At 46.5% G+C, this 26,656-nt stretch overlaps 1 protein-coding gene across 1 annotated transcript in view; it reads right to left on the reverse strand.

The window, feature by feature from the left end:
* The window catches only part of KCNN3 (potassium calcium-activated channel subfamily N member 3), a 99,488-nt gene that overhangs the window by 33,154 nt on the left and 39,678 nt on the right, over window positions 1–26,656 (reverse strand). Inside the window, exons 3-4 of the mRNA XM_083715691.1 lie at window positions 23,964–24,382; window positions 1,373–1,514 (exon numbers count right to left, since the gene is read on the reverse strand). Coding sequence (XP_083571817.1) covers window positions 1,373–1,514; window positions 23,964–24,382 — 561 coding nt within the window. The remainder of the gene's footprint in view (window positions 1–1,372; window positions 1,515–23,963; window positions 24,383–26,656) is intronic.

Here is a 26,656-nt window from a genome sequence, read left to right on the forward strand (position 1 = left end):
CGCCTCTGTATATTTCCCCTGGGCGGGGTAGGGCAGCCCAATCCAGCTCATTAATTAAAAGAGAGATAAACAAACAAGATATGGTGCTGTGTGTGTAAGTAGCTTGGATTAATGGAGTGGGCTGGGGGTGGGCAGGCGAGAAAGCTCCACAGCTGGCTCCGGAAGACATCTGGGACAACTCTGGAGAGGTTGGAAGCACGGCAGAAAATGTTCAGGAAGAGTCTTGCTGGATGGGACAAGCAAAGACCCTTCCAGCAGTCCAATATCCTGTTTCCCACAATCTTGGGCCAGATCCTCTGGAGAAATCACACCCCGCAGGGCGTGGGGGCAACAGCCCTTCCTGTGCTTTATCCTCTACAGCTGGTAGCAGCTGGGTATCTAGAGGCAGCTTGGCCCTGGACACGGAGGTTCCATTCCTAACCAGCAGAGGTTACCAAAGAGGCTCCGCTAGTTCAGGCGAGAACGGCCATCTTCATTCAGCATCCCACAGCAGCAAGCAGGGGAGGCTGCTGCCAGGCCGACCCCACTTGCCTGCATTTATTAATTATTGTTATTAATTAAATATGTACACCGCACAACACTCGCAGGTCTTAGGGCGGTTCACCGCATAAAATCACAACCGGAAAACACAAGTTAGATAATAAAACTAGAAACAAGAACAATGCAATAATGCCCCCTCCCGAATGCATTATTATTCTTATTAAAGGTAAAGGTAAAGGGACCCCTGACCATTAGGTCCAGTTGTGGCTGACTCTGGGGTTGCGGTGCTCATCTCGCTTTATTGGCCAAGGGAGCCGGCGGACAGCTCATGACTAAGCTCCTACTGGCAAACCAGAACAGCGCACGGAAACGCCGTTTACCTCCCCGCTGGAGTGGTACCTATTTATCTACTTTGACATGCTTTCGAACTGCTAGGTTGGCAGGAGCAGGGACTGAGCAACGGGAGCTCACCCCGTTGCAGGGATTTGAACCACCAACCTTCTGATCGGCAAGTCCTAGGCTCTGTGGTTTAAGCCACAGCGCCACCCGTGTCCCTTTATTATTCTTATTATTAAAGCACTAGTCATGGCTTCCCCCAAAGAATTCTGGGAGCTGTAGTTTATTAAGGGAGCTGCGAGCTGTTAGGAGATGCCCTATTCCCCCCTACCAGAACTACAGTTCCCAGAGTTCCATGGGAAGAGGGGACCAACTGTTAAACCGCTCTAGGAATTGTAGCTCTCCGAGGAGAACAAAGGGATTGGCCAGTGCCTGCTGGGGCTGATGGGAGTTGGAGTCCAACAGCATCGGGAGGCTGCCAGCCCTGAAACAGCACAGATGAGACGCAGAACGTTTAATCTTCCCCCAGGACTGCCCCCACGAGGTTCCCCCTTACCATAATGCCTGTGAGCAAGCAGACGCCTTTGCCGCAGTATGTGTGTGGCACCATGTCGCCGTAGCCGATGGACAGAAACGTGATGGAAATGAGCCACATGGCACCCAGGAAGTTGCTGGTAACGTCCTGCTGGTCATGGTACCTGCCGAGGAAATACAGGCACAGGTAAGGAACTTTTTTTAAAAAATAAAAATAAAAATTAAATTTTATGTTACACAGTTTAATATACTCATTTTAACACCCTGAAAATATCAAGGACTTCCCTTCTTCTCCTTCCATTGTTCGTTTGGCATATTGTTACGTACTGAAGTTCTCAGTTTCCACTCAGGTCCACATATGCAAATAAGGGATTGAAAGTGACGTTCAGTGATTGGATAGTTACAGAAAATGATTACTGTTGCGTTCTAGTGGAGCTCTATATAAGCAGGCTGGCTGAACCCTTCAGTTCAGTTCTGTTCTGGCCTGTGAATAAACAAGAGCTCTTTGAAGAATCGCTGTGTCGTCTGATATGTTCACCCACAACTTAACACATATCATAGATTCCTGCATATTTTTCAAAAACTAAACCATTCAGTATTCCATTATTGCACCCATCAAACCTTATTTACACTGTCGAGTTTATCTTAACACTGCCAACGTTTTCAGGTGTGCACAATTTCCCCCCAGATACTCAATAAACGTTTTCCAATCTTCTCTAAACCTATGTTCTTCTTGTTCTCTAATTCTGTATGTTAAATCTGCAAGCTGTGCATATTCCATCAGCTTAAGTTGCCATTCTTCTTTAGTTGGGACCTCGCTCGTTTTCCATTTTGGGGGCTAACAAAACATGGGCCGCAGTAGTAGTTGTTGTGTTTAGTCGTTTAGTCGTGTCCGACTCTTCGTGACCCCCTGGACCAGAGCACGCCAGGCACTCCTGTCTTCCACTGCCTCCCGCAGTTTGGTCAAACTCATGCTGGTGGCTTCGAGAACACTGTCCCACCATCTCGTCCTCTGTCGTCCCCTTCTCCTTCTGCCCTCCATCTTTCCCAACATCAGGGTCTTTTCCCGGGAGTCTTCTCTTCTCATGAGGTGGCCAAAGTATTGGAGTCTCAGCTTCAGGATCTGTCCTTCCAGTGAGCACTCAGGACTGATTTCCTTCAGAATGGAGAGGTTTGATCTTCTTGCAGTCCATGGGACTCTCAAGGGTCTCCTCCAGCACCATAATTCAAAAGCATCCATTCTTCGGTGATCAGCCTTCTTGATGGTCCAGCTCTCACTTCCATACATCACTGCTTTGAAAACCATAGCTTGAACTATACGGACCTTTGTTGGCAAGGTAGTGTCTCTGCTTTTTAAGATGCTGTTTCGGTGTCTTCTCTTCTCATGAGGTGGCCAAAGTCTTGGAGCCTCAGCTCCATACATAAATAACCTTTTTCAGCCAAGGGCCACATTGCCTTTGGGGCAATCTTCTTGGGGCCATGAGTCAGCAGGGGGAGGGGCCAGCAGCAAAAGTGGGCGGAGCAAGAAATGCAAACTTTACCTTCCTACAGTAGGCTGGTTTCTACACACAATTCTCGCAGGACTACATCCATGGAAGCAAGAGGCATTATATCAGATTTGAAAGAGGCAGAAACACTCAAGGAGTCAAAACAGGAGCAGGGAAAGGTGTGGCCTGGGGAGAAGGGGTGTGGCTTACAGAGAGTCCCATGGGCCTAACAGAGAGGCTATCCTATTATTATTATTATTATTATTATTATTATTATTATTATTATTATTATCTCGTACCCTGCCCATCTGATTGGGTTGCCCCAGCCACTCTGGGCAGCTTCCAACAGAATATAACAGAACACAGCAAAACATAACAGACATTAAAATCTTCCAGATACAGGGCTGCCTTCAGGTGTCATATAATTGTTTATTGTGTACAGAATCAATCTTTTATTCTCTGGAACAACCCGCCCGTTGAGATTAGGCTGGCGCCTTCGCTTTAGTTTTCGGTGCCTGCAAAAAAAATATTTTTTGCTTAGGGAAGCCTGCCCAGCTGTGTAAAGCTGATGTGCATTTTTATATATTTTTATCCAATTTTAATTATAATGGGAGGTGGGGGGGGGGGAATAAGGCCAACCTGGATTGTAGCCAATGCTAGCTCTACTCAGAGTAAACCCATCAAAATGAACGAATCTAAGTTGACCATGTCTATTAACTTCCACTGTGTCTACTCTGAGTAGGACTAGCACTGAATGCAACCCTCAGCTTTTAGCTTCTGAGTTTCTTTGGCAATTTTTATCTATATTATTACATTTTATGTAAACCCGTTTAGAGGGTTGTTTTTTAAATAAAATAAAATATGTCTGTGGTGAGAATGAGCAGGAATGGTGAGACAGTTTCAGACTAGTGCAGAGAGACCTCCAGGAGATGCAATCAACTCTTGCCATTGTGCAAAAAGTATCGCTGCAAGTTAGACAGGGACCATAAAACATTTCAAACTGAAAAACGGGTACTGCGTTCTCAAAATATTCTCAAGGGGAAGCAGCCCAGGACTTTTTATTTCCTAGAACGCCAACCAGACATCAAATGTACCATTCTGGGGCAGAAACGTGCAGCTGGAAAAGGACATTTCTGTGAATCAAAGAAACCCACGTCCTCAAAAATGCCCCTGCCGAGAATCTGGGAAATGCCTAAATGTTCTTGCGGTGCTGCATATATCCACTGTTCCCCACCCGAAACGAAAAACTTTGTGTCTGACTACACTAAAAGGGGGAGGGAGGGTGCTTACTTTCTGAAGAGTAGTGGGTTCAATCATTTTATTTTTAATTACAGTGGTACCTTGATTCTCAAACTTAATCCGTTCCGGAAATCTGTTCCAAAACCAAAGCGTTCCAAAACCAAGGCGCGGTTTCCCATAGAAAGTAATGCAAAATGGATTAATCCGTTCCAGACTTTTAAAAACAACCCCTAAAACAGCAATTTAATATGAATTTTACTAACAAGACCATTGATCCATAAAATGAAAGCAATAAACAATGTACTGCAGTCACACAATCAATCAATCAGTAGCTGTACTGGGTTCCACACAGCCCCAAAAACAAAAAAGAGCCACACACAAAAAATGCAAAATAAATAGAGAAAAACAGACAGACCTCAGCATAACACTCAAAACGGAAGAGTGTGGTACTCAAATCGGAAGGGTAACACTCAAAACGGAGCACGTTCAGCTTCCAAAAAAAGTTCGCAAACTGGAACACTTACTTCCAGGTTTGCAGTGTTTGGGTTCCAGGTTGTTTGAGCACCAAGGTACCACTGTACATCTATATCCCAACTTTTATGCCCCCCAAAGATACAGATTTAGATCAGGGTTTCCCAAACCTGGATCTCCCACTGTTTTTTTCAGACTACAATTCCCATCATCCCTGACCCCTGGCCTCACTAGCTAGGGATGGTGGGAGTTGTAGGCCAAAAACAGTTTATGAATCCCCTCCTATTTAGGAATCACCGGCTCAAGGCAATTTGCATATGGCTCCATGGATGAGTGGGGATTTAACACACGTCTCTTGGGTCCTGGGTCCAGCACTCTAACCACTACACATCACTCTGATGTGTAGCCTCTCTTCTCTGGAACGGAACATACTCAATTCCCACAGTTTTTCCTTACAGGGTTTGTTCAAGAAAGTCAAGAAAGCCTTCGATGCTTTTGCGGTGCCTCTCAGGGCTGGTAGGGCAGAAGGCAAGGAGACCAACAGCAGGGGGCACCAGAGCCAACTCCAGCTTTGTCCCCCATTCTCCTTTTCCCATATATATACAGTAGAGAGAGAGAGAGAGACAGACAGACAGACAGACAGACAGACATACAAGGATATCATACACAATCTACAAAAAAGGTAAAACTAATAATAATAACAACAACCTTAAATAATTATACTGTTAAATATTGATTTAAACTTGTACTTATACGTGCTCTTATACATGCTCTTTTTTCTACTTTATAACTAAACAAAAATAAACCAAAGTAGAATCCAAGAAACTATGTCAAGATAGACTTCCATCATTTCCCGATGTACTTTACATTTACAACATTGAATGTACTTATACAGTGGCACCTTCAGGTTACAGGCGCTTCAGGTTACATACGCTTCAGGTTACAGACTCCGCTAGCCCAGAAATAGTGCTTCATGTCAAGAACTTTGCTTAGGGATGAGAACATAAATTGCGCAGCAGCGGTGTGGCCGTAGCAGGAGGCCCCATTAGCTAAAGTGATGCCTCAGGTTAAGAATGGTTTCAGGTTAAGAACGGACCTCCGGAACGAATTAAGTACCTAACCAGAGTGTCAGGGAACTGCCATCGGAGCCAGAGGCGGAGGGAAGGCTCCAGAGGGATGCCGGAGAGGGTCCCAGTAGGGAGAGAGGCAGCCCATCTGCTGGGGAAGGAAATCAGCGTAGCACCAGTGGAGAAGGGGGGCAGATGGGGGAATTGGAGAGGAGGCTCCAGGACTCCTCGCCGGAGACCAGCGGGGAGAGCACGGGTCCTCCGCTGCCCACACCCTCCCTGCGCAGAAGACTTCCGCGCAGGGAGTGTAGGAGGAGATTTGACGTCAAAGAACTTCTTTGCTGGAAGAAGTTCAAGAAACGCCCACTGACTGATTCTGCCAGCGACTGAGACAGCCACGGGTGAGAGGCTGTCCAGACAGAAAGGGTTCAACCAGGTAACCTAGCCAAGAGTGGCGGCAACTTACGCACGAGCAACCCCTAGAACCATTACACAGAGGTACTACTGTACTTATTACCTTACACTTAATATATTTTCTAATACTTTCTTATAACATATCGTACCATTTCCCCTTATTTATTAATGTTTAATTTACACAAGGGTAAGTGCAACACAGCAACTAAGGAGGTCACAGTGCAACCCATTGGTTTTAAGTACAAAACCGTGGCCGGTGTTGGTGGAGAGTTTGAGGCAGCGCCTGTTTGCCCTACCAGACTGGCCTCCACTGGCTGGAAGTGTCTGAGCGGGAAAGAAGTGAGAGGGAGCTCAGCTGAAGACGGGCTTCAGATTCTGACAGGTGATGATGACCTGTGAGGGCCAACCCAGGCGCCGGGCTGCCAATGGCGCCAACACTCTTTAACGCTCCTGCATTCCATTTGCACAAGCACACTTAGACAGGCAGCTGAGAAGCCGGCTTTGCCTTGCAGCGGGATTGAAACTAAGCCCCCAAAGGGATGGGTTTTTAAGAGGATTGGGCAAACTCACAGAGGGGGAATAAGGCTCCCATCACCTCCTGGCAAACAGAAGGGGAAGAAATGGAGGCAGTGAGAGATTTTACTTTCTTGGGCTCCATGATCACTGCAGATGGTGACAGCAGCCACGAAATTAAAAGATGCCTGCTTCTTGGGAGAAAAGCAATGACAAACCGAAAAAGCAGAGACATCACCTTGAACCAGGCAGGAAAAGACAGGGTTAATAATAATAATAATAATAATAATAATAATAATAATAATATCCTGCCCTCCTCAGCCGAAGCTGGGCCCATCCCTATCAATACCCTGGTGCCACGGCCGGACAACAGCAACATAAAATCAAGTTGCCGGCCAGTTGACAACACTGGACATTCTCATCTTAAAGATGGGATTCGTTTTGCTTTTGGGAGAGGAGAGAGGGCCCAGCTGTCAGCAACGGGATCCCAAAGTACGTCTCCCCCTCCTCTTTCGCAGCCTCTCTACCAGATCGTTAAACAGGCAAAAGCCAGATGGGGTTATTTTGGCTTGGTTTCTGAGGGATCAGTTGGGTCCAAGTTTCTCAACCCATCACTCTCAGAATTATGGGGGTTTTGGCATGCAATTTTTTTCTTCTTCCCAAAGAAGGAGAGGGGGGGAGAGGAAATCTAATTCCCAACATCTCCTGGATGTGAAGAGGCTCGTGAAGTATGGGAGCATAAAAGTGAAATATGATGTACGTACACAGAGACAAACAGGCCCATTCAATGTTCGCCTGAAACACTTGCCTTCCCCGAATTCTATTTTGCAGAAAGTGGAGGAAGTTTGGGCAGGGGCAATTCAACCAAAAGCTCAGACCCCCATCTACTAAGCTAAGGCTCAACCCAGGGAATTTGAAGGATTAAAGAACAATTGAAAATCTCTCAGTGTTTTTAGATTAAGTCTAGGACTTTGTCCAGGTTGAAGGGTGGGAGTAGTTCTTTTTTTTTAAAAAAATCATCTTTCATGTTACACAGAACTCTTAGAATACACAAGGTTTTAAGTTACACAGAGCTCTGCATCAGGATGAATATGGCTAACGCCTTTGACTAGGAAGTCAGGACTCTTGCCCCAGCTTAAGGTGACTCATGTCAACAGCACTAAATTGTGAAACTCCCACCCCACAGAGCTGTGTTGAACATCTTTGTTGCAGAACATGCTGAAGACCTCTATGCACAGTTAAGGGGTGGCTGGTTTGGCAATGGGGATTTGCCAGCTATCCTACAGGGAAGGAGGGAAAATTTGCCCATCAACTGACTTCAAAGTGATCCCTCCTGCAAATAAAACGTTAGCTGCCGATCAACTGCGCAGACAGGGACAAACTTGTCAAGAAAACGAGGCCCCATGTTAAAGGTCGGAGCTAAATAGGGAAGGGAACTGAAAGGTCAGAGATGATTTATGACAAGGCTCACGCAAAAAGGGGTGAGGAACGAGAGTCGGGTCCTGCCTCCCCTGTCGGAGTCAGCGTGCCTCTGAATTATCCGTTGCTGGGAATCGCAATCAGGGAGAGATGCTTTTGCTCTCAGGTTCCCATTGCAAGCTCCCCAAGATACATTTGGCTGGACACTGTGAGAAGATGCCGGAACAAATGGACCACTGGCTTGGTCCAACAGGCCTCTAATTATATTCCTTGGAATAACAGATCACTGCAGATGGTGACAGCAGCCACGAAATTAAAAGATGCCTGCTTCTTGGGAGAAAAGCAACGACAAACCTAGACAGCATCTTAAAAAGCAGAGACATCACCTTGCCAACAAAGGTCCGTATAGTAAAAGCTATGGTTTTCCCAGTAATGATTTATGGAAGTGAGAGCTGGACCATCAAGAAGGCTGATCGCCGAAGAATGAATGCTTTTGAATTATGGTGCTGGAGGAGACTCTTGAGAGTCCCATGGGCTGCAAGAAGATCAAACGCATCCATTCTGAAGGAAATCAGCCCTGAGTGCTCACTGGAAGGACAGATCCTGAAGCTGAGGCTCCAGTACTTTGGCCACCTCATGAGAAGAGAAGACTCCCTGGAAAAGACCCTGATGTTGGGAAAGATGGAGGGCAGAAGGAGAAGGGGACGACAGAGGATGAGATGGTTGGACAGTGTTCTCGAAGCTACCAGCATGAGTTTGACCAAACTGTGGGAGGCAGTGGAAGACAGGAGTGCTCTGGTCCAGGGGGGTCACGAAGAGTCGGACACGACTAAACGACTAAACAACAACAGGAATAACAGTGAGAGAAAGGCTCTTTCCTTTACGCTCTGCCTTTTGGCTTCCTGCAGGAATCCAGACGACCACTGTGAGAACAGGATGCTGGACTAGACAGGGCTTTGCAAGGCTGTCCAACCCTATCTGGAAATGTTATTTGGATTTGAACCCAGGGCCTTCTGCATGCAAGGGAGACACCATGCAGTGTCCCTTTCCTTTTTATATATACAGTGGTACCTCGGGTTAAGAACTTAATTCGTTCTGAAGGTCCATTCTTAACCTGAAACTGTTCTTAACCTGAACCCCCCATTAGCTAATGGGGTCTCCCGCTGCCACCGCTGCGCAATTTCTGTTCTCATCCTGAAGCAAAGTTCTTAACCCGAGGTACTATTTTTAGGTTAGCGGAGTCTGTAACCTGAAGCGTCTGTAACCCGAGGTACCACTGTACAAGCTCCCTTGAAAACTGCTTTCATTACATCCCAGAGGAGAGGGGTAGTTATGTTGTTCACATCATTTTTAAAAAAAGTAGTTTTGGAGGGTCTTCAAGAGACTCTCTCTTGTTATTTGGTCTGTGGCCAGTATGGGGTGTTTGAAGGACCATGATGGGGTTGTTTGTATTTCCTCTTCTAGTGTGAGGGTAGCTTCCACTGGAGCATGGCCTGTGATCTTAACGTTGCTGGTATTTGTTGTTTCGACCAAGGGGATCAGGCCTGGTGTGAGCAGGATCCTACCTAGTCTAGACCATGGCGGCCAGACTGTGGCTGGTGTCACCTGGGTTCTCGCCCCCATATATCATACAGTGGTACATACGCTTCAGGTTACATATGCTTCAGGTTACAGACTCCGCTAACCCAGAAATAGTACCTCGGGTTAAGAACTTTGCTTCAGGGTGAGAACAGAAATCGTGCAGCCGCAGCACAGCAGTAGCGGGAGGCCCCATTAGCCAAAGTGGTGCTTCAGGTTAAGAACAGTTTCAGGTTAAGAATAGACCTCCAGAATGAATTAAGTTCTTAACCCAAGGTACCACTGCATAGGCCTCCACCTTTTAGCATTTTTTAGTAGCCTGGGGGAATCTTTAGTTTTTCGGGGTTTTCCGTGCGGTGCCGCTCCAGGGAGGTGCCATTCATGTTTAGCTTGAGGTAACTGTGTGTCCCTTTCCTTAAATATGATAGTAAGATTCTAGCCCTCATGGTTCTGAAGCGAGGGCTGATTAAAACAGGGCCTCCAACAGGGCAGCTTCTGATGTTCTTAGCTCAGCGATTCAATGAAAACCTGGACAAGGAGATATTCTGCGCATATAAGGAGGTGCTCACTTTTTAAAATCTTCTATAGCTAATCAGGGTTTTCACATTATTAAGACAGAACAGGACCTGACAAGTCAGAAAGCCGCATCCACCCTAATGTGACGTGGACGACTTATCCAAGACTTATCCAAAAGAGATTTTTTTAAATAAAACTTTGCTGTGATTCCCAGCACTGGGATGGCGAGGCAAGCAACAAGCTCAGGGTGAGAAGACCCGCTAGGGAGAAGACCTGCTATTATGGGCCACGTGGAACGCATTGGCAAAGCACAAGAGCCCACCACTCATTATAAGATAAAGGAAACGTCTCCTCTCTGAAGAAGACAGACAGGAATATTGCAGATCTCTGGCTGTGTTCGTTAAGGGAATTGGAGGCAGGCAGGTGTGTGCAAGCAAGCAAGCAAACAAACAAACAAACAAACAGAGGTTTACATGGAGGAAGAGGAGGAGGAGAACAGCTCCCAGTACCTAATGAGAAAGGGCTGCATTTCCTTTGTCAAGAAGGCAGAAAAACTGACACAAGCCTTTGATGCAGGAGGAAGGCTTCACGGCCCAAGGATGCAATAAGAGCCTGGCTGCTGGATCAGTCTAAAGGTCCATCTAGGTCAGCAGCCTCTTCTCCCAGAGGGCAAGCAGATGCCTCTTCCAGGACGGCCGGAAGCAGGACCAGACTGCAATGGCAGCTCTCTCCCTGGTGGGGATCCTCAGCAGCTGGCATTGCTGTTGTTGTTGTTTAGCTGTTTAGTTGTGTCCGACTCTTCGTGACCCCCTGGACCAGAGCACGCCAGGCACTCCTGTCTTACACTGCCTCCCGGAGTTGGGTCAAACTCATGCTGGTAGCTTCGAGAACACTGTCCAACCATCTCGTCCTCTGTCGTCCCCTTCTCCTTGTGCCCTCCATCTTTCCCAACATCAGGGTTTTTTCCAGGGAGTCTTCTCTTCTCATGAGGTGGCCAAAGTACTGGAGCCTCAGCTTCAGGATCTGTCCTTCCAGTGAGCACTCAGGGCTGATTTCCTTCAGAATGGAGAGGTTTGATCTTCTTGCAGTCCATGGGACTCTCAAGAGTCTCCTCCAGCACCATAATTCAAAAGCATCAATTCTTTGGCGGTCAGCCTTCTTTATGGTCCAGCTCTCACTTCCATACATCACTACTGGGAAAACCAGAGCTTTTACTATACCAGCCTTTGTCAGCAAGGTGATGTCTCTGCTTTTTAAGATGCTGTCTAGGTTTGTCGTTGCTTTTCTCCCAAGAAGCAGGCGTCTTTTAATTTTGTGACTGCTGTCACCATCTGCAGTGATCATGGAGCCCAAGAAATTATTTGGCTTCAATTCCCCACATCTCCAGTTAAAAAGACCTCTGACGGCAGTGGAGAGTGGCAGAGTATCTCCTTTGCACGCGGAAGGTCCCGGGTTCAGACCCTGACGGCATCCTTCCAGGCAAGGGTGGGAGAGAGACCTGCCTGAAACCCTGGAGAGCCACTGCCAGTCAGTGTAGACTGCATTGAACTAGATGGGCCAATGGTCCAATTTGCTATGGGGCAACTATTCAAATCCCTGTTTAAAGCACCCCTTTGTTCAGAACCAAGAGAACCTGCTCTGGTCAGACCTCACCTGGAGTACTGTGTCCAGTTCTGGGCACCACAGTTCAAGAAGGACACTGACAAACTGGAACGTGTCCAGAGGAGGGCAACCAAAATGGTCAAAGGCCTGGAAACAATGCCTTATGAGGAACGGCTAAGGGAGCTGGGCATGTTTAGCCTGGAGAAGAGGAGGTTAAGGGGTGATATGATAGCCATGTTAAAATATATAAAAGGATGTCACATAGAGGAGGGAGAAAGATTGTTTTCTGCTGCTCCAGAGAAGCGGACACGGAGCAATGGTTCCAAACTACAAGAAAGAAGATTCCACCTAAACATTAGGAAGAACTTCCTGACAGTGAGAGCTGTTCGACAGTGGAATTTGCTGCCAAGGAGTGTGGTGGAGTCTCCTTCTTTGGAGGTCTTTAAGCAGAGGCTTGACAACCATATGTCAGGAGTGCTCTGATGGTGTTTCCTGCTTGGCAGGGGGTTGGACTCCATGGCCCTTGTGGTCTCTTCCAACTCTACGATTCTATGATTCCATGATTCTAACCGCAGTCTTGCTGTTACATTTAAGGAAAGCACCACAGCTTGGGGGTAGGGCACCTGCCCTGCGTGCAGAAGGCCCCAGAGGTTTACCCTCCAATGGCACTGGAAGGGAAGAGAAGAAGCTCACACAAATACCTAAATACAGATGGTCATTTACCCCCACTAGATTCAATGTGCAGCCATCTGCCTTACTGCAGGGCAGATTCGAGGGTAAACCATACGCGGAACGAGTCTGCCCCTGCGGCTTGATGGCGGTAGAAACTGTCTCTCATGCCTTGTTATGCTGCCGTTTCTACGGGGATATACACTCGGTATTTCTTACCCCTGCTATGTAAAAATCTCCAAATGAATCCGAACTTCCACGTCTAAAATCCCTGGTAGAGGACAAGGATCCTGAGATCACGTTAAGGGTAGCCAAATTCCATGCGATTGCTATAAAACCTAGGGAACAAGCTGTGCTATCATAATGATTAAGGTTTTAAATGATAATTTTAGGTTATACTGTATGTTAGTGACTAAGTTTTAATTTATATATATTTTTAACTGTTGAATTATGGTGGTGGAGGAGACTCTTGAGAGTCCCATGGCCTGCAAGAAGATCAAACCGATCTATTCTGAAGGAAATCAGCCCTGAGTGCTCACTGGAAGGACAGATCCTGAAGCTGAGGCTCCAAGACTTTGGCCACCTCATGAGAAGAGAAGACTCCCTGGAAAAGACCCTGATGTTGGAAACTTGGAGGGCAGAAGGAGAAGGGGATGACAGAGGACGAGATGGTTGGACGGTGTTCTCAAAGCTACCAGCTTGAGTTTGACCAAACTGCGAGAGGCAGTGGAAGACAGGAGTGCCTGGCGTCCTCTGATCCATGGGGTCACGAAGAGTCGGACACGACTAAATGACTAAACGACAACAATATCTGTATTGTCCCTGTTATACCTAATTGCAATTTCAAATGTATCCCTATCGTGTTTCATGACTTCCTTGATATTGTATGTGGGCTGGAACTGGTCTGTGACTGAAATAACAAAATACATTCAAGAGAAGCAGCTCAGTCGTAAGAGTGTTTGCAGAAGAACCCAGGAAGGGTCCTGCCGGATCTGGCCAATGGTCCATCTATTCCTGCATCCTGTCGTAACAGCAGCCAACCCGATGCAAGCAGAACCTGAGCGCAAGAGAGCTCTCCTCTGAATGCAATTGGCATTCAGAAGCACTACTGAATCATCACAGCGAATAGTCACCGGTAGCCTTATTCTCGATGGTAAGAAAAGCCCTGCGGGACAAGGCTAAATAAAGGGATCTGTCGACCGCAGGATCCTGACCCTGCAATAACAGCCCAGATGCCCCAGCAGGGAAGCCTGTACCAGAGGACCTCTCCCTGCAACCAGTAATCAAAGGCATTCATACAAGACGCGCCCTATGAGAATAACATTCTACACCTGGCAAAACATGGAAATCCAAGCACCCCAGCTCAACGGGGTGGGGGTAGCAGTTTTGTTAGTACTCTGTGCATGCTCAGGAGCTTGCTGTTTCTGTGCGTCTTGTTTTCAAGTCACAGCCCCGCCTGGCATCAGAAGTGCTCTCCCGGCTTAAAACCCAGCAAGCTTAACAGGAGTCCCTTCGGAAAGCAGCGCCGCCCCCCCCAAAAGCAATCCTCTGTGGCTGACAGACTCTGGCTAAGCGGAGGAAAGAAACTAGGACTCAGCAGGTGGCGCCCATGAGTCAAATAAACTCCCTTTATCCATCTCAAATCAACCCACAGCCTCTGTAGAAGTAGAGAAGGAAGGAATGCTTGCCTCCCCATCTGAAAGAGGCGGGGGGGGGGCATAATCCTACTCACAAGTAGACACAAGGGCCTCAGTTTGCTTGTTCATTTCAATGGGTCTAACTCCGAGAAGGGCTCGCGCAGGATACAACCACCCTGTCCCCAAATATTCTGATCCCACAAGGAAACCATTCGTTTTCCAAAAGGGAGGCGTTGATGGTTTCAAGTGTGCTTGGAAATGCAGTTTGCCGTCCACCCTAAACCAAGCACAGACACAAGGCGGTCCAGTGTGGCTGCTCAGCTGTGCGCTCTGCACATCCTCAAGAGGTGCTCGTGAATAAAAAGAGAAGTCTCAAGGGCCTTCTCGGTGGTGGCACCCTCCCTGTGGAACTCCCTCCCACCAGATGTCAAAGAGAACAACAACTACCAGACTTTTAGAAGACATCTGAAGGCAGCCCTGTTTAGGGAAGCTTCTAATGTTTGATGTATTACAGTATTTTAATATTTTTTTGGAAGCCGCCCAGAGTGGCTGAGGAAGCCCAGCCAGATGGGCGGGGTATAAATAAATCATTATTATTATTATTATTATTATTATTATTATTATTATTATTATGTCTGCCAGCACGTCACTGAAACCGAGCTGGGAAATAGATCACAGATATAACTTCAAAGGAGGGTGTGGGTGGGTGTGGAGATTATAAAACTGTTGTGGCTGGCCTTGGCTACAATCTATTATTGTTTTATTTATATTCACTGAACCGCCCATTTTTGCCCCGGCCCAGACCATCAGTGGCATGTAGCCCCCAGAATGTTGCCCAGATGGGAACGCAGGCCTCCGGCGCGATGGTACACTGGGCTATAGGTATCGGATATAACAGGCATAGGCAAACTCCGGCCCTCCAGATGTTTGGGACTACAATTCCCATCAACCCTAGCCAACAGGGCCAGTGGTCAGGGATGATGGGAATTGTAGTCCCAAACATCTGGAGGGCCGGAGTTTGCCTATGCCTGGGGTATAACATTGAAATCATAGCCTGGGAAAAGCTGTGGAACAAAACCATAAACTTTCCGGCCTGCTATTTGATAAAGGAAAGCATACAAAAAAGGCTGTATGGTTGGTATCTGAAGCCCAGTCAATTGGTTAAAATGTACAAGAGAGGGTCCAAACTGGAAATGTCAAGAGATTGAGGGATCTTTCATACATATCTAATGCTTATTTCCCCTAAATTGATTTTTGAATTTTGAATTTTATTCATGTTTTTATACTGCATTTTATGCTGCTTTTATAATTGTTTTAAATTTGTTGTTAGCCGCCCTGAGCCCGGTTTTTGAACAGGGAAGGGCGGGGTATAAATAAAAATTTATTATTATTATACAAAGGTGGTGGCAAATATTATGCCACCAAATACTAAGAGATGGTCTATGGTGAGCTTTTTTATTTAAAAAAAAATGCATTTCCAAAGAATCCAGAAATCTTTCTATTAGCGATAATTGGTGATGAGCTCCCCTCGAGGGTACTCAATTTACCGTATTTTTCGCTCTATAAGATGCACCAGACAACAAGACGCACCTAATTTTGGGAGGAGGAAAACAAGAAAAAAAATATTCTGAATCTCAGAAGCCAGAACAGCAAGAGGGATCGCTGCGCAGTGAAAGCAGCAATCCCTCTTGCTGTTCTGGCTTCTGGGATAGCTGCGCAGCTGGCATTCGCTCCATAAGACGCACACACATTTCCCCTTACTTTTCAGGAGGGAAAAAGTGAGTCTTATAGAGCAAAAAATACGGTAAGTGTTTTACATTTGTTGTTAGCCGCCCTGAGCCCGGTTTTTTAACAGGGAAGGGCGGGGTATAAATAAAAAATTATTATTATTATACATAGGTGGTGGCAAATACTATGCCGCCAAATACTAAGAGATGGTCTATGGTGAGCTTTTTTTATTTTTTCAAAAAATGCATTTCTAAAGAAACCAGAAACCTTTCTATTAGCGAGAATTGGTGATGAGCTCCCCTCGAGGGTACTCAATTTATTTCTTTATGCAACAGCGGCGGCTGGAATAGTGCATGCTAAAAGTTGGAACGGAAAAGCAATATCAACAAAAGAACAATGGCTGTATAAACTGACAGAAGACGCCGAGCTCACGGGCATGACACCCAAAATAAGGAATCAGAATGGAAAACAAATGAAGGGCGAATGGGGGAACTTTTGGGGAGTTGATGCGAAATCTCAACAACAAATAGGGGTAATCCTCTGAACAAGAAATACAAAGGAGGACTGGAAGGGGAAAAGTAGGGTCAATTAATATATGGATATGCAGCAATAGTGGATGTATTACGAATGCCTTGGAAGGCTATATGGAAAGAATATTTGACAGTAAAGTATGATTTGTAAATAGAAAAATGGAAAATGCGTTTTTAAAAAGGGGGGTGGAATGCAGCTCTTGGGCTTTGGAAAAGGTCCCCCCCCCCCGCTGCTCTATATTAATAAGCAAATTCATTAAGGAAATCCAAAGGGAAAATATGAAGAACAGAGGATTTGACGAACGGATTATAAAAAACGCGTGAGGCAAACGGTGGAAGTCTTTTTTTAAAAACAAACAAACACTTTTTAAGGTAGAGATGGACAAGATGAAATTATACAATTGAATATAAATATAGGTGGGAAACGGCTATGTATAGTGAATACTTCTCTACTTTTAAAAAATTTCACCTATGATCCTTTTCTTTTACTTCTTTATTTTTTCTTTGTTCTGATATCTTATCTTTCATTTCACTCCTTTATTGTGAATAGCATTTTATAGAGGTATAAAGAATTGTAAATATAAAAAGAGACAAAGTATTCTCTAATTTTTTTCCTTGGCTATACGCATTTTCTTTTTCTTTTGTTGTAAATATGTATGTTTTCTAATTTGTACTTAATAAAAATTAAAAAATATTAATAAGCAAATTCATTCCGCCAGCTGTATCCTCATGTAGCCAAAACAGCACTAGGCGCAAGAGAAGCAGCAGCGGTTTGAGGGAAACCCCAAATTTTGCAATAGTACAAAAATGAAATTGGAAGGAATTCTACAAGGAGGGGAACCCCCACCCCCCACCCCAAAAAAGCAAACCAATGAGGACTGAGCATGTCCAGCAGGCACAGAAGACTGATGGATTCATAGGGGAATGAGAAGAGAAAAAATGGCAGTGATACGTGGCTGGCACCCTGGGCAGAAACGTTTCCTGCTGCAACATTTTGTTGCGGCACCCACTGCCTTTTTCCCCTTTAAAAATGAGAGGCAGCCAGAAAACTGGCCAGGATCCAAGCTACTTTCCCCCCAGTACAGTGGTACCTCAGGTTACATACGCTTCAGGTTACATACACTTCAGGTTACAGACTCCGCTAACCCAGAAATAGTGCTTCAGGTTAAGAACTTTGCTTCAGGATGAGAACAGAAATAGTGCTCCAGCGGTGCGGCGGCAGCGGGAGGCCCCATTAGCTAAAGTGGTGCTTCAGGTTAAGAACAGTTTCAGGTTAAGAACAGACCTCTGGAATGAATTAAGTACTTAACCCGAGGTACCACTGTACACCCTATTCACAAGCCGCTTCCCTATAAAGATACCATCCCTCATGTTTTTGCACCAACAGCTGATTTTAAAGAGAATCGGAAGCTGCTTTTATACTGAGTATAGCTCCATACTGTCTACACTGACCAGCAGCAGCTCTCCAGAATTTCAGACGAAGGGCATTCCCAGCCCTACTTTGAGATTGCTGTACCTGTAACCAACCAACGCTCTACCGCTGAGCTACAGTCGTGCACCACACTGCGTCGGAGGACCGGTCCATCCAGCTCAGCATGGCCCACACTGACTGGCAGCAGCTCCCCGGGGTTGCAAGCAGGGTTACCTAGCCCTACCAGGAGAGACCATTGAAGCTGGGATCTCCTGCAGGATGAGCTCTGCTGCTAAGCCATGATTCTGTGAGTGAGTGAGGCAATGAATGGGGGGGGGTGCATGCTTGGGGGGGGGGCGCATAAGGAAATGTGGTGCCAGAGTGCCGGCCAGTGCCAGTCGCCTCCAGCAACTCAAAAGAGAGATCCCTTGAGCAGAACGGGGTTTTAAAAACTCTGGCAGGTGGCTACTCCTGGCTCTCTTCCCCGGTTGCCAGGGAGTCCCGCCTGCACCCCATGTGCGTGCTATCTGCCCCCCCCCATTCCTCACGATTCTTCCCCGTGCAACTCCTGTACAAGGCTGTTTGTGAACACCAAGGCTCCATGCGTGTGCGAGAGAGAAAGTGAGAGAGTGTGTTTGTGCATCTCTCTAACTGCACATTTATTCCAAACATGGGGTGCCGGTTCCCAGCTCCGTATCTGCTGAATAATGCCATAGCACAGCGGAAGGGTATTTTTAGTAGAGGAAAAACCCGCAGGCAGGAAGGGGGGGTGGCTAACTAAACCCTCTCCCTCCTCCCTCACCTGTTCTTCCAGTGGTGGTTAACTTAACCCCTTCCCTCACATACACCCATTCAAGTGGTGGTTAACTTCACCCCATCCTTCATACACACCTCTCTGGGTAGTGGTTAACTTAACCCTCCCCCCCCCATTCGAGTGGTGATTATCTTAACCCCTTCCCCACCACCCCACCTGTTTTCTATGCCCTCCATCTCTCTATTTTCCTTTTTTTAAAAACACAGAACAACAGACAGTGACAATCAAAACAGAGGCCTTCTCAACTGAGCCAGCCTTGCCCTGTTTCGCAGCGCTTAGCAGATTCGTTAATTTGGGGTACCACAGCCATGGAAGGAAACCCCCTCCCTCCCTCCTGCTCCCTTTTGCTGGGTGTGGGGAGGAAGAGGGGAGGACAACCAAGGAAACAAACAAGGCTCGGTGTCCACAGAGAGCCGATGATACCTGCACTTGGTACCGGCAGCCAAATTTCTGCTCTGTCCCTTTGGGAGTTTTTTATTTGGGGGGGGGGAATCTGGTTGGAGGCCAGTTGTTGCTCTCATGTGAGCTGTTCCTGCTTTCGGTGAAAACATCTGGACCCTTGGCGTGCGCATGCATATTCTCACGCACATGCACACTGTCTCACTGTCGGCCCCCGACAAACGGTTTCTCTCCACACTGCGTTTGGTGCATGTTCGAGTGGGTGGGGGTTCCTTTCCAAGGAAAAAGAGCAAGGCTTCTGCATGCTAGACTCCTAGAGCTAGGCTGTCCGCACACCCCTTTGCAAAGAGGAAGAGATGAGGGTTAAGTTAAACACCACCCCTCCCCTACCACTGAACAGATCAACCCCTTGCAAGCAGAGAAACAGAGGTGGAAAGGGGTTTCTGTGCTTAACTTGACCCTTTCCCTGCAGCTGCATCTCTGCCTGTGGTACAACATCTGCCTTGCGTGCAGAAGGTCCTTGCATGCAGAAAAATCCCCAGCATTGTCACGTAGGGCTGGGAAGTGTCCCTGCATGGAACCCTGGAGAGATGCTGCCAGTCAGTGTGGACAATACTGAGTTGGGTGGACTCAGTACAAGGCAGATCCCTACGTTCCTCAGAACGGATGTAGCTCAGGGATGGAGCATCTGCTTCCTATCAGGTGTGGTCCTGATTAAAGATTGCTGTTTGTTCACCATCAGGAATGAAGCCTAAATGGACGTCCTAACAACAACAACAAAAGCAGAGACATCACCTTGCCAACAAAGGTCCATATAGTTCAAGCTATGGTTTTCCCAGTAGTGATGTATGGAAGTGAAAGCTGGACCATCAAGAAGGCTGATTGCTGAAGAATTGATGCTTTTGAATTCTGGTGCTGGAGGAGACTCTTGAGAGTCCCATGGACTGCAAGAAGATCAAACCTCTCCATTCTTAATGAAACCAGCCCCGAGTGTTCCCTGGAAGGACAGATCGTGAAGCTGAGGCTCCAATACTTTGGCCATCTCATGAGAAGAGAAGACTCCCTGGAAAAGACCCTGATGTTGGGAAAGATGGAGGGCACAAGGAGAAGGGGACGACAGAGGACGAGATGGTTGGACAGTGTTCTTGAAGCTACCAGCATGAGTTTGACCAAACTGCGGGAGGCAGTGGAAGACAGGAGTGCCTGGCGTGCTCTGGTCCAGGGGGTCACGAAGAGTCAGACATGACTAAACAACAACAACAAGTGGCCATGAATTGCATCTGCAAAATAACTGTTGTGTTGATGTTGACCCTTAAAGGGCATCCTAAGAACCTAGATCAGCTCTTCTGGATCAGGCCAATGGCCAATCTAGTCCCAGGATCCAGTTCTCCCAGTGGCCAACCAGTTGCCTCTTGGAAAGCCTGCAAGCAGGACCTAAGCACAACACACACACCCCACCTGTGATGCCCAGCATACCACTGCCTCTTACAGGGCAGGTAGACATTATCCACTGGGGAGCCAGCATGGTGTGGTGGTTAGAGCATTGGACTAGAATCAGAGTTGGAAGAGACCCTAAGGATAATCTCATCCGACCTCCTGCAATGCAGGAATATGCAGCTGCCTCCTGCGGGGATCGAACCTGCAACCTCGACGTTATCAGCACCACGCTCAATCCAACTGAGCTATCCAACCTGACTAGGACCTGGGAGACCAGGGTTCAAACCTTCATCTCATCCACAAAAGTTCACTGGCCGCAACTTTAAGACAGTCCCTGTGTCCTCTCAGCCTAACCTACCTCAAAGGGTTGTCATGGAGATTAAATGAGAAGGGAGAGGCCACGTAGGCCACCTCAAGCTCTTTGGAGAAAAAAGGCAGGGTACAGATTAGATAGATAGATAGATAGATAGATAGATAGATAGAGACAGATAGATAGATAGATGATAGATATAGATAGATAGATAGATAGATAGATAGATAGATAGATAGATAGATAGATAGATGATAGAGACAGATAGATAGATAGATGATAGAGATAGATAGATAGATAGATAGATAGATAGATAGATAGATAGATAGATAGATGATAGAGACAGATAGATAGATAGATAGATGATAGAGATAGATAGATAGATAGATAGATAGATAGATAGATAGATAGATAGATGATAGATAGATGATAGATAGATAGATAGATAGATAGATAGATAGATGATAGATAGATAGATAGATAGATAGATAGATAGATAGATAGATAGATAGATGATAGAGATAGATAGATAGATAGATAGATAGATAGATAGATAGATAGATAGATAGATAGATAGATGATAGAGACAGATAGATAGATAGATGATAGATAGATGATAGATAGATAGATAGATAGATAGATGATAGAGATAGATAGATAGATAGATAGATAGATAGATAGATAGATAGATAGATAGATAGATAGATAGATAGATAGATGATAGAGATAGATAGATAGATAGATAGATAGATAGATAGATAGATAGATAGATAGATGATAGAGACAGATAGATAGATAGATAGATGATAGAGATAGATAGATAGATAGATAGATAGATAGATAGATAGATAGATAGATAGATAGATAGATGATAGGGATAGATAGATAGATAGATGATAGAGATAGATAGATAGATAGATAGATAGATGATAGAGATAGATGATAGATAGATAGATAGATAGAGATAGATAGATAGATAGATGATAGAGATAGATAGATAGATAGATAGATAGATAGATAGATAGATAGATAGATAGATGATAGAGACAGATAGATAGATAGATGATAGAGATAGATAGATAGATAGATAGATAGATAGATAGATAGATAGATAGATAGATGATAGAGACAGATAGATAGATAGATGATAGATATAGATAGATAGATAGATAGATAGATGATAGAGATAGATAGATAGATAGATAGATAGATGATAGATAGATAGATAGATAGATAGATAGATGATAGATAGATAGATAGATAGATAGATAGATAGATAGATAGAGTGGTACCTCGGGTTACATACGCTTCAGGTTACAGACTCCGCTAACCCAGAAATATTACCTCGGGTTAAGAACTTTACTTCAGGATGAGAACAGAATTCGTGCTCCGGCGGCATGGCGGCAGTGGAAGTCCCCATTAGCTAAAGTGGTACCTCAGGTTAAGAACAGTTTCAGGTTAAGAACGGACCTCCAGAACGAATTAAGTACTTAACCCGAGGTACCACTGTAGGTAGGTAGGTAGGTAGATGATAGATAGATGATAGATAGATAGATAGATAGATAGATAGATAGATAGATAGAAAGAATGTGGAGAATGAATCGTTTTTCTTCTTCTTCTTAAACGCACACACGTGGAATTAGGGTGGACCGGATTACTCAGTGTGGAAGGCGAAGGGGGAGTAAAAGAAGCTGGCAGCTAGAGAATTGTTGGCATCTGGCGTTCCGCAGGGCACCCGCTGGCATCCTGCCAACCTCCCCCACCTTGGCAAAGATCCGCCGCTCGCTGAGTCTTTCATTCGTCTCTCCCTTCTCCATCCACTTCCCAGGGAGCCTGGCTGCTAGGGAGCCTGGCAACAGGGGTATATTCCACCCTCTAAGCCGCTCCCATTGCTTGCCAGGCACTAATGAGGTCGTGGGCGTTTGGGGTGGGGGCAAGGCTTAGTCAGTCCTTTCCCTTAATTATTATTTTTGCAGGAATGCCCACCAGTGGTGACTCTTCCCTGGCACCAAGCCTTGCAAACGGTTCAGAGACTGGCATGCACAATCTCGCATCTTTGGGAGGTTTTTTTTTTGTCTTCTTCAACTGCGGGTTGACTTTTGCCCGTGGCAACAGGTCTTTTTTTTTTTGGGTGGGCGGGTGAGGTTTTCTGGGGACAGGTGAAAAGAGCAGAAACGCGGTTGCCGCTTTAAACCGATCCCCTGTCAAAACGGGAACTGGGCTGACGGCTGAAGGCGGGGGTCGCCTGTCTCGTGCTCCGCTCGCCAGAAGCCTCTCCTGCCAATCGGAGGCAGCTGGTTCGCCCTGAGTCATCTGTCGCCGGGCAAAGCCATCTAGTGGACTAGATAGGCTTTTAGTTATTCTTAGGTTCTTCGGCCTGCAAGTGCTCTACCCATGAACGACAGCTCTTCCCTTCCGTGCCTTTATCACTTTGTGAGTGGCAAAAAAACCCCAGCAGAAATTATGCAAAGCAACGAACCAAAAGGAGTGCACAAATGTTGCCTTTTTGTAGTTTATTTAATGCTGGATGGCAGGGCTGCATGCTGGCACACACAGAACCATATGCCAATGAAGGATCGAAAGTGACATTCAGTGATTGGATAGTTTTAGAAAGTTGCTACAGTAACATGGTACTGGAGCTCTATATAAGCAGGCTGACTGAGCTCCTCAGTTCAGTTCTGTTCTGGCCTCTGAATAAACAAGAGCTGTTTGAAGAATCACTGTGTTGTCTGATATGTTCACCCACAACTTAACAGAAGGGAATAGGGAACTCTCAGCGCCCTTAACAAATGGCAGTTCCCAAAAATCCTTGTAATATAGGCCCTTGGCTCCCAGATGCCTATGGCAGGAGTGGTCGCACCTATAGGCCTCCAGATTTCACTGGACTCCGACTCCCATCAGCCCCAGAGAGCACAGACAATAGACGGGGTGATGAGAGTTGTAGTTCAATGAATATTCTTGGATCCCAACTCCTATCAGCCCCAGGCAGCACGGCCAATAGACAGGGATGATGGGAGTTGTAGTTCAATGAATATCCCTGGGTCCCAACTCCCATAAGTCCCAGACAGCACGGCCAATAGACAGGGATGATGGGAGTTGTAGTTCAATGAATATTCTTGGATCCCAACTCCTATCAGCCCCAGGCAGCACGGCCAATAGACAGGGATGATGGGAGTTGTAGTACAACGAATATTCCTGGATCCCAGGTCCCATCAGCCCCAGGCAGCATGGCCAATAGACAGGGACGATGGGAGTTGTAGTACAACAAATATTCCTGGCTCAAAACTCCCATCAGCCCCCAGCTGGACACACACAAGAGGCACCTCCCTACGGCATGCCCCCTGCGTCTCCGTGCGCGACTCGCGAGCTCACCTCTCACACACACGCACCGTCCAGGCAGCAATGATCCACAGGGAGATGCTGAAGACCAGGAGGACAGTCCCGGGGCAGATGGTCATGAGGGTCTTCATGACGAAGCGGGTGTTGAAGTTGATCTTGTTGAGGGCCCCGATACTGCGGGACGAAGCGTCCGTGAAGAGTTTGCTGTGCAAGAGCATGACCCGGGCAATCAAGTAGAGACGCAGGAACATGGGGATGGAGAGGATAATGTCCACGTCCGCCTCCGCCCGCGAAGGCGTGTAGGAGAAGGCCAGCCGGGCCGTCCAAAAAAACTTGTACTCCCCGGGGATGGGGTGAATGGCGCACACCAGCATCTCCAGGCTGATGTAGAGGATACGTTCGTAGGTCATGGCGATCCGCCAGTCGTCGGCACCATTGTCAATCACGAAGAGCTGGCGGGGGGGGGAGGGAAGGGAGAAAACGGCAAGGGTTAGAAGAGATGGGCAGGCAGGGATGGCAGCAGAATGTCATCGCAGTGTGGGGCATTCCTGTAAAAGGATGTCTGCCAGTCACCCAGCCGTGCCCCACTCCACGATACTCCATTCCGTCCTGCCCCAGTTTCTCCCCAGCAGATGCTTAGCATTCAATGGACATTGAGAATGATGAATCCTCACTGAGTTAAGGATTTTTTTTCATGAAAAGTTTTTTCCTCTCTCTCTCTCTGGTTCTTCTGGGGATTCCCTCAAGATGTGCCAACACCTCCCTTTTGTGAGTAGATAGGTTCAAGCAGTGGTGTTTTTTTCTGGGGGGGGGGTATGCAGGGGTAAGCATTCCCCTCTAAACATTTGGGAATCTTTGTACTTTTGTCCATTTGCTGTATTTATTTCTCCCAATTTGAACTATAAAATGGTGATTTTCTTGAGTCAAAATGAGAATATCCCTAAACATTTTTTAAGGAAAAAAGCACTGGGGTCAAGCATAAGTGACCTTAACTTAGGGCTATACTGGATAATTATTGTTATTGTTATTTACACCATTTCTATACTGCCCCATATATACATATATACATATACATATATATATATATATATGTGTGGGTGGGTGGGTGTAGGTGTGTATGTATATGTATATGTATGTATGTACACACACACACACACACACACACACACAGCTTTTTTTTCTTTAAAAATGTTTAGCAGTACTCTCATTTTCCTACTCATATTGAAATACTGCCCCTAAATGAGGCCAAACTTAGATTCACAAAATGTTTAGGGGTATGTGTACCCCAGAAAAAAAGCAGTGTGTGTGTGTGTGTGTGTGTGTGTGTGTGTAATTCTAAGCAATGTACCAACTAAAGCAACAACAGACAACTGAAACAAGTATTAAAAGTTGCACAGTTAGCTTATAAAAATGTTACATTAATACAAAATTACTAATAAATATAAAGCAATATTCAGTTATTGACTTTGGACACACCTTCCCTTTCAGCCTTCTGGCTGTCACTCATAGTCGTCCCGCCCCCCCCATCTACCCCCCCCTGCTCTCCACAGAACCCTCAACTCTGCCCATAGCTGTGTCCCATTCATCAGGCAGCCGCACAGTCCACACCCAGTCCCAAGTACCAAAGTTTGGCGTGTTTCCTAGAGGATACTGAAGAAGATGGAAAGAAAAGACACCCTTTCCAACTCACAGTTCTCTCTCCGGCCTCTGCCCCCTTCTTCTTCACCTCAATAGTCTCTACTTGTCCATTTCCTGGAGACATCGGGCCGGAGGACCAGTGTGAGAAACAGGATGTAGGGCCAGAGACAGCAGGGACTCGATTCAAGTAGGCTCTTAGGCAACCTTTGTCCCCACAGAGCAGGGAGGACGCCCGCTGGCCAATAAGGTGGAGATCTTCCATTGTGTGTATAGGAAACCAATGCTTAATCAAAACCTGCGTTTCTCACAGATAATCACATTAATACACCTGCAGGAAATATTCCCCATTGGAGAGGGGGGGAGTCGAGATTTCCTGCAGGTATATTAATGGGATTGTGTGTGAGAAATGCAGACTATTATTTCCCACCCTCCACCACCGATCGTGACCAAGAGGTGCATCTGGGCTCCCCCCTTGGAAAGTTTTCATGCCTGCCTATCTGCAAGTCAGCTGTAGTCTATTTAAAGGGAGCCAGGGGCCTTGGGCCAACCGCCAGCCAGCAACTCGGCCCTTCCTGCCTGGGGCTCCATTACATACACACAGAAACCCACAGAGGGAGGAAATGCCACTGATCTCTCTTGACATCCGTCCTCCCTCTGCCCCAAACAACAACAGAATGGATCTATTTCTCGGAGAGGGGCTCTCTCCTACCCCACCCAACAACATGCGAGCGTTGCCACCGGGTTTCCATGGCAACCCCATCCTAAGTCCAGAGGTACCTAATTAGTCTTCCCAGATGCTAAGTTGGCAGCAGGGGAAGAGAGAGCAGAGGGGAAGGCCACATCTACAACATTCGTTTAAAGCACTATGATACCTCTTTAAAGGCTCATGGCTCCCCCCCAAAGGATTCTGGGAGCTGTAGTTTAAGGGTGCCGAGAAATGTTTAGGGACACCCCCCCCCCCGCTCCGTTCCTCTCCTAAAGCTATAGTCCCCAGAGAGGTTAAATCATAGATCTTCTCTTCATCCCAGATAACTCTGGGAATTAGGACTCTCCTAATCTGAATGAGAGGGACATGGGTGGCGCTGTGG

This window comes from Podarcis gaigeae (assembly GCF_964106915.1).
Source record: "Podarcis gaigeae genome assembly, chromosome: 16".
NCBI classification, from domain to species: Eukaryota; Metazoa; Chordata; class Lepidosauria; order Squamata; family Lacertidae; genus Podarcis; species Podarcis gaigeae.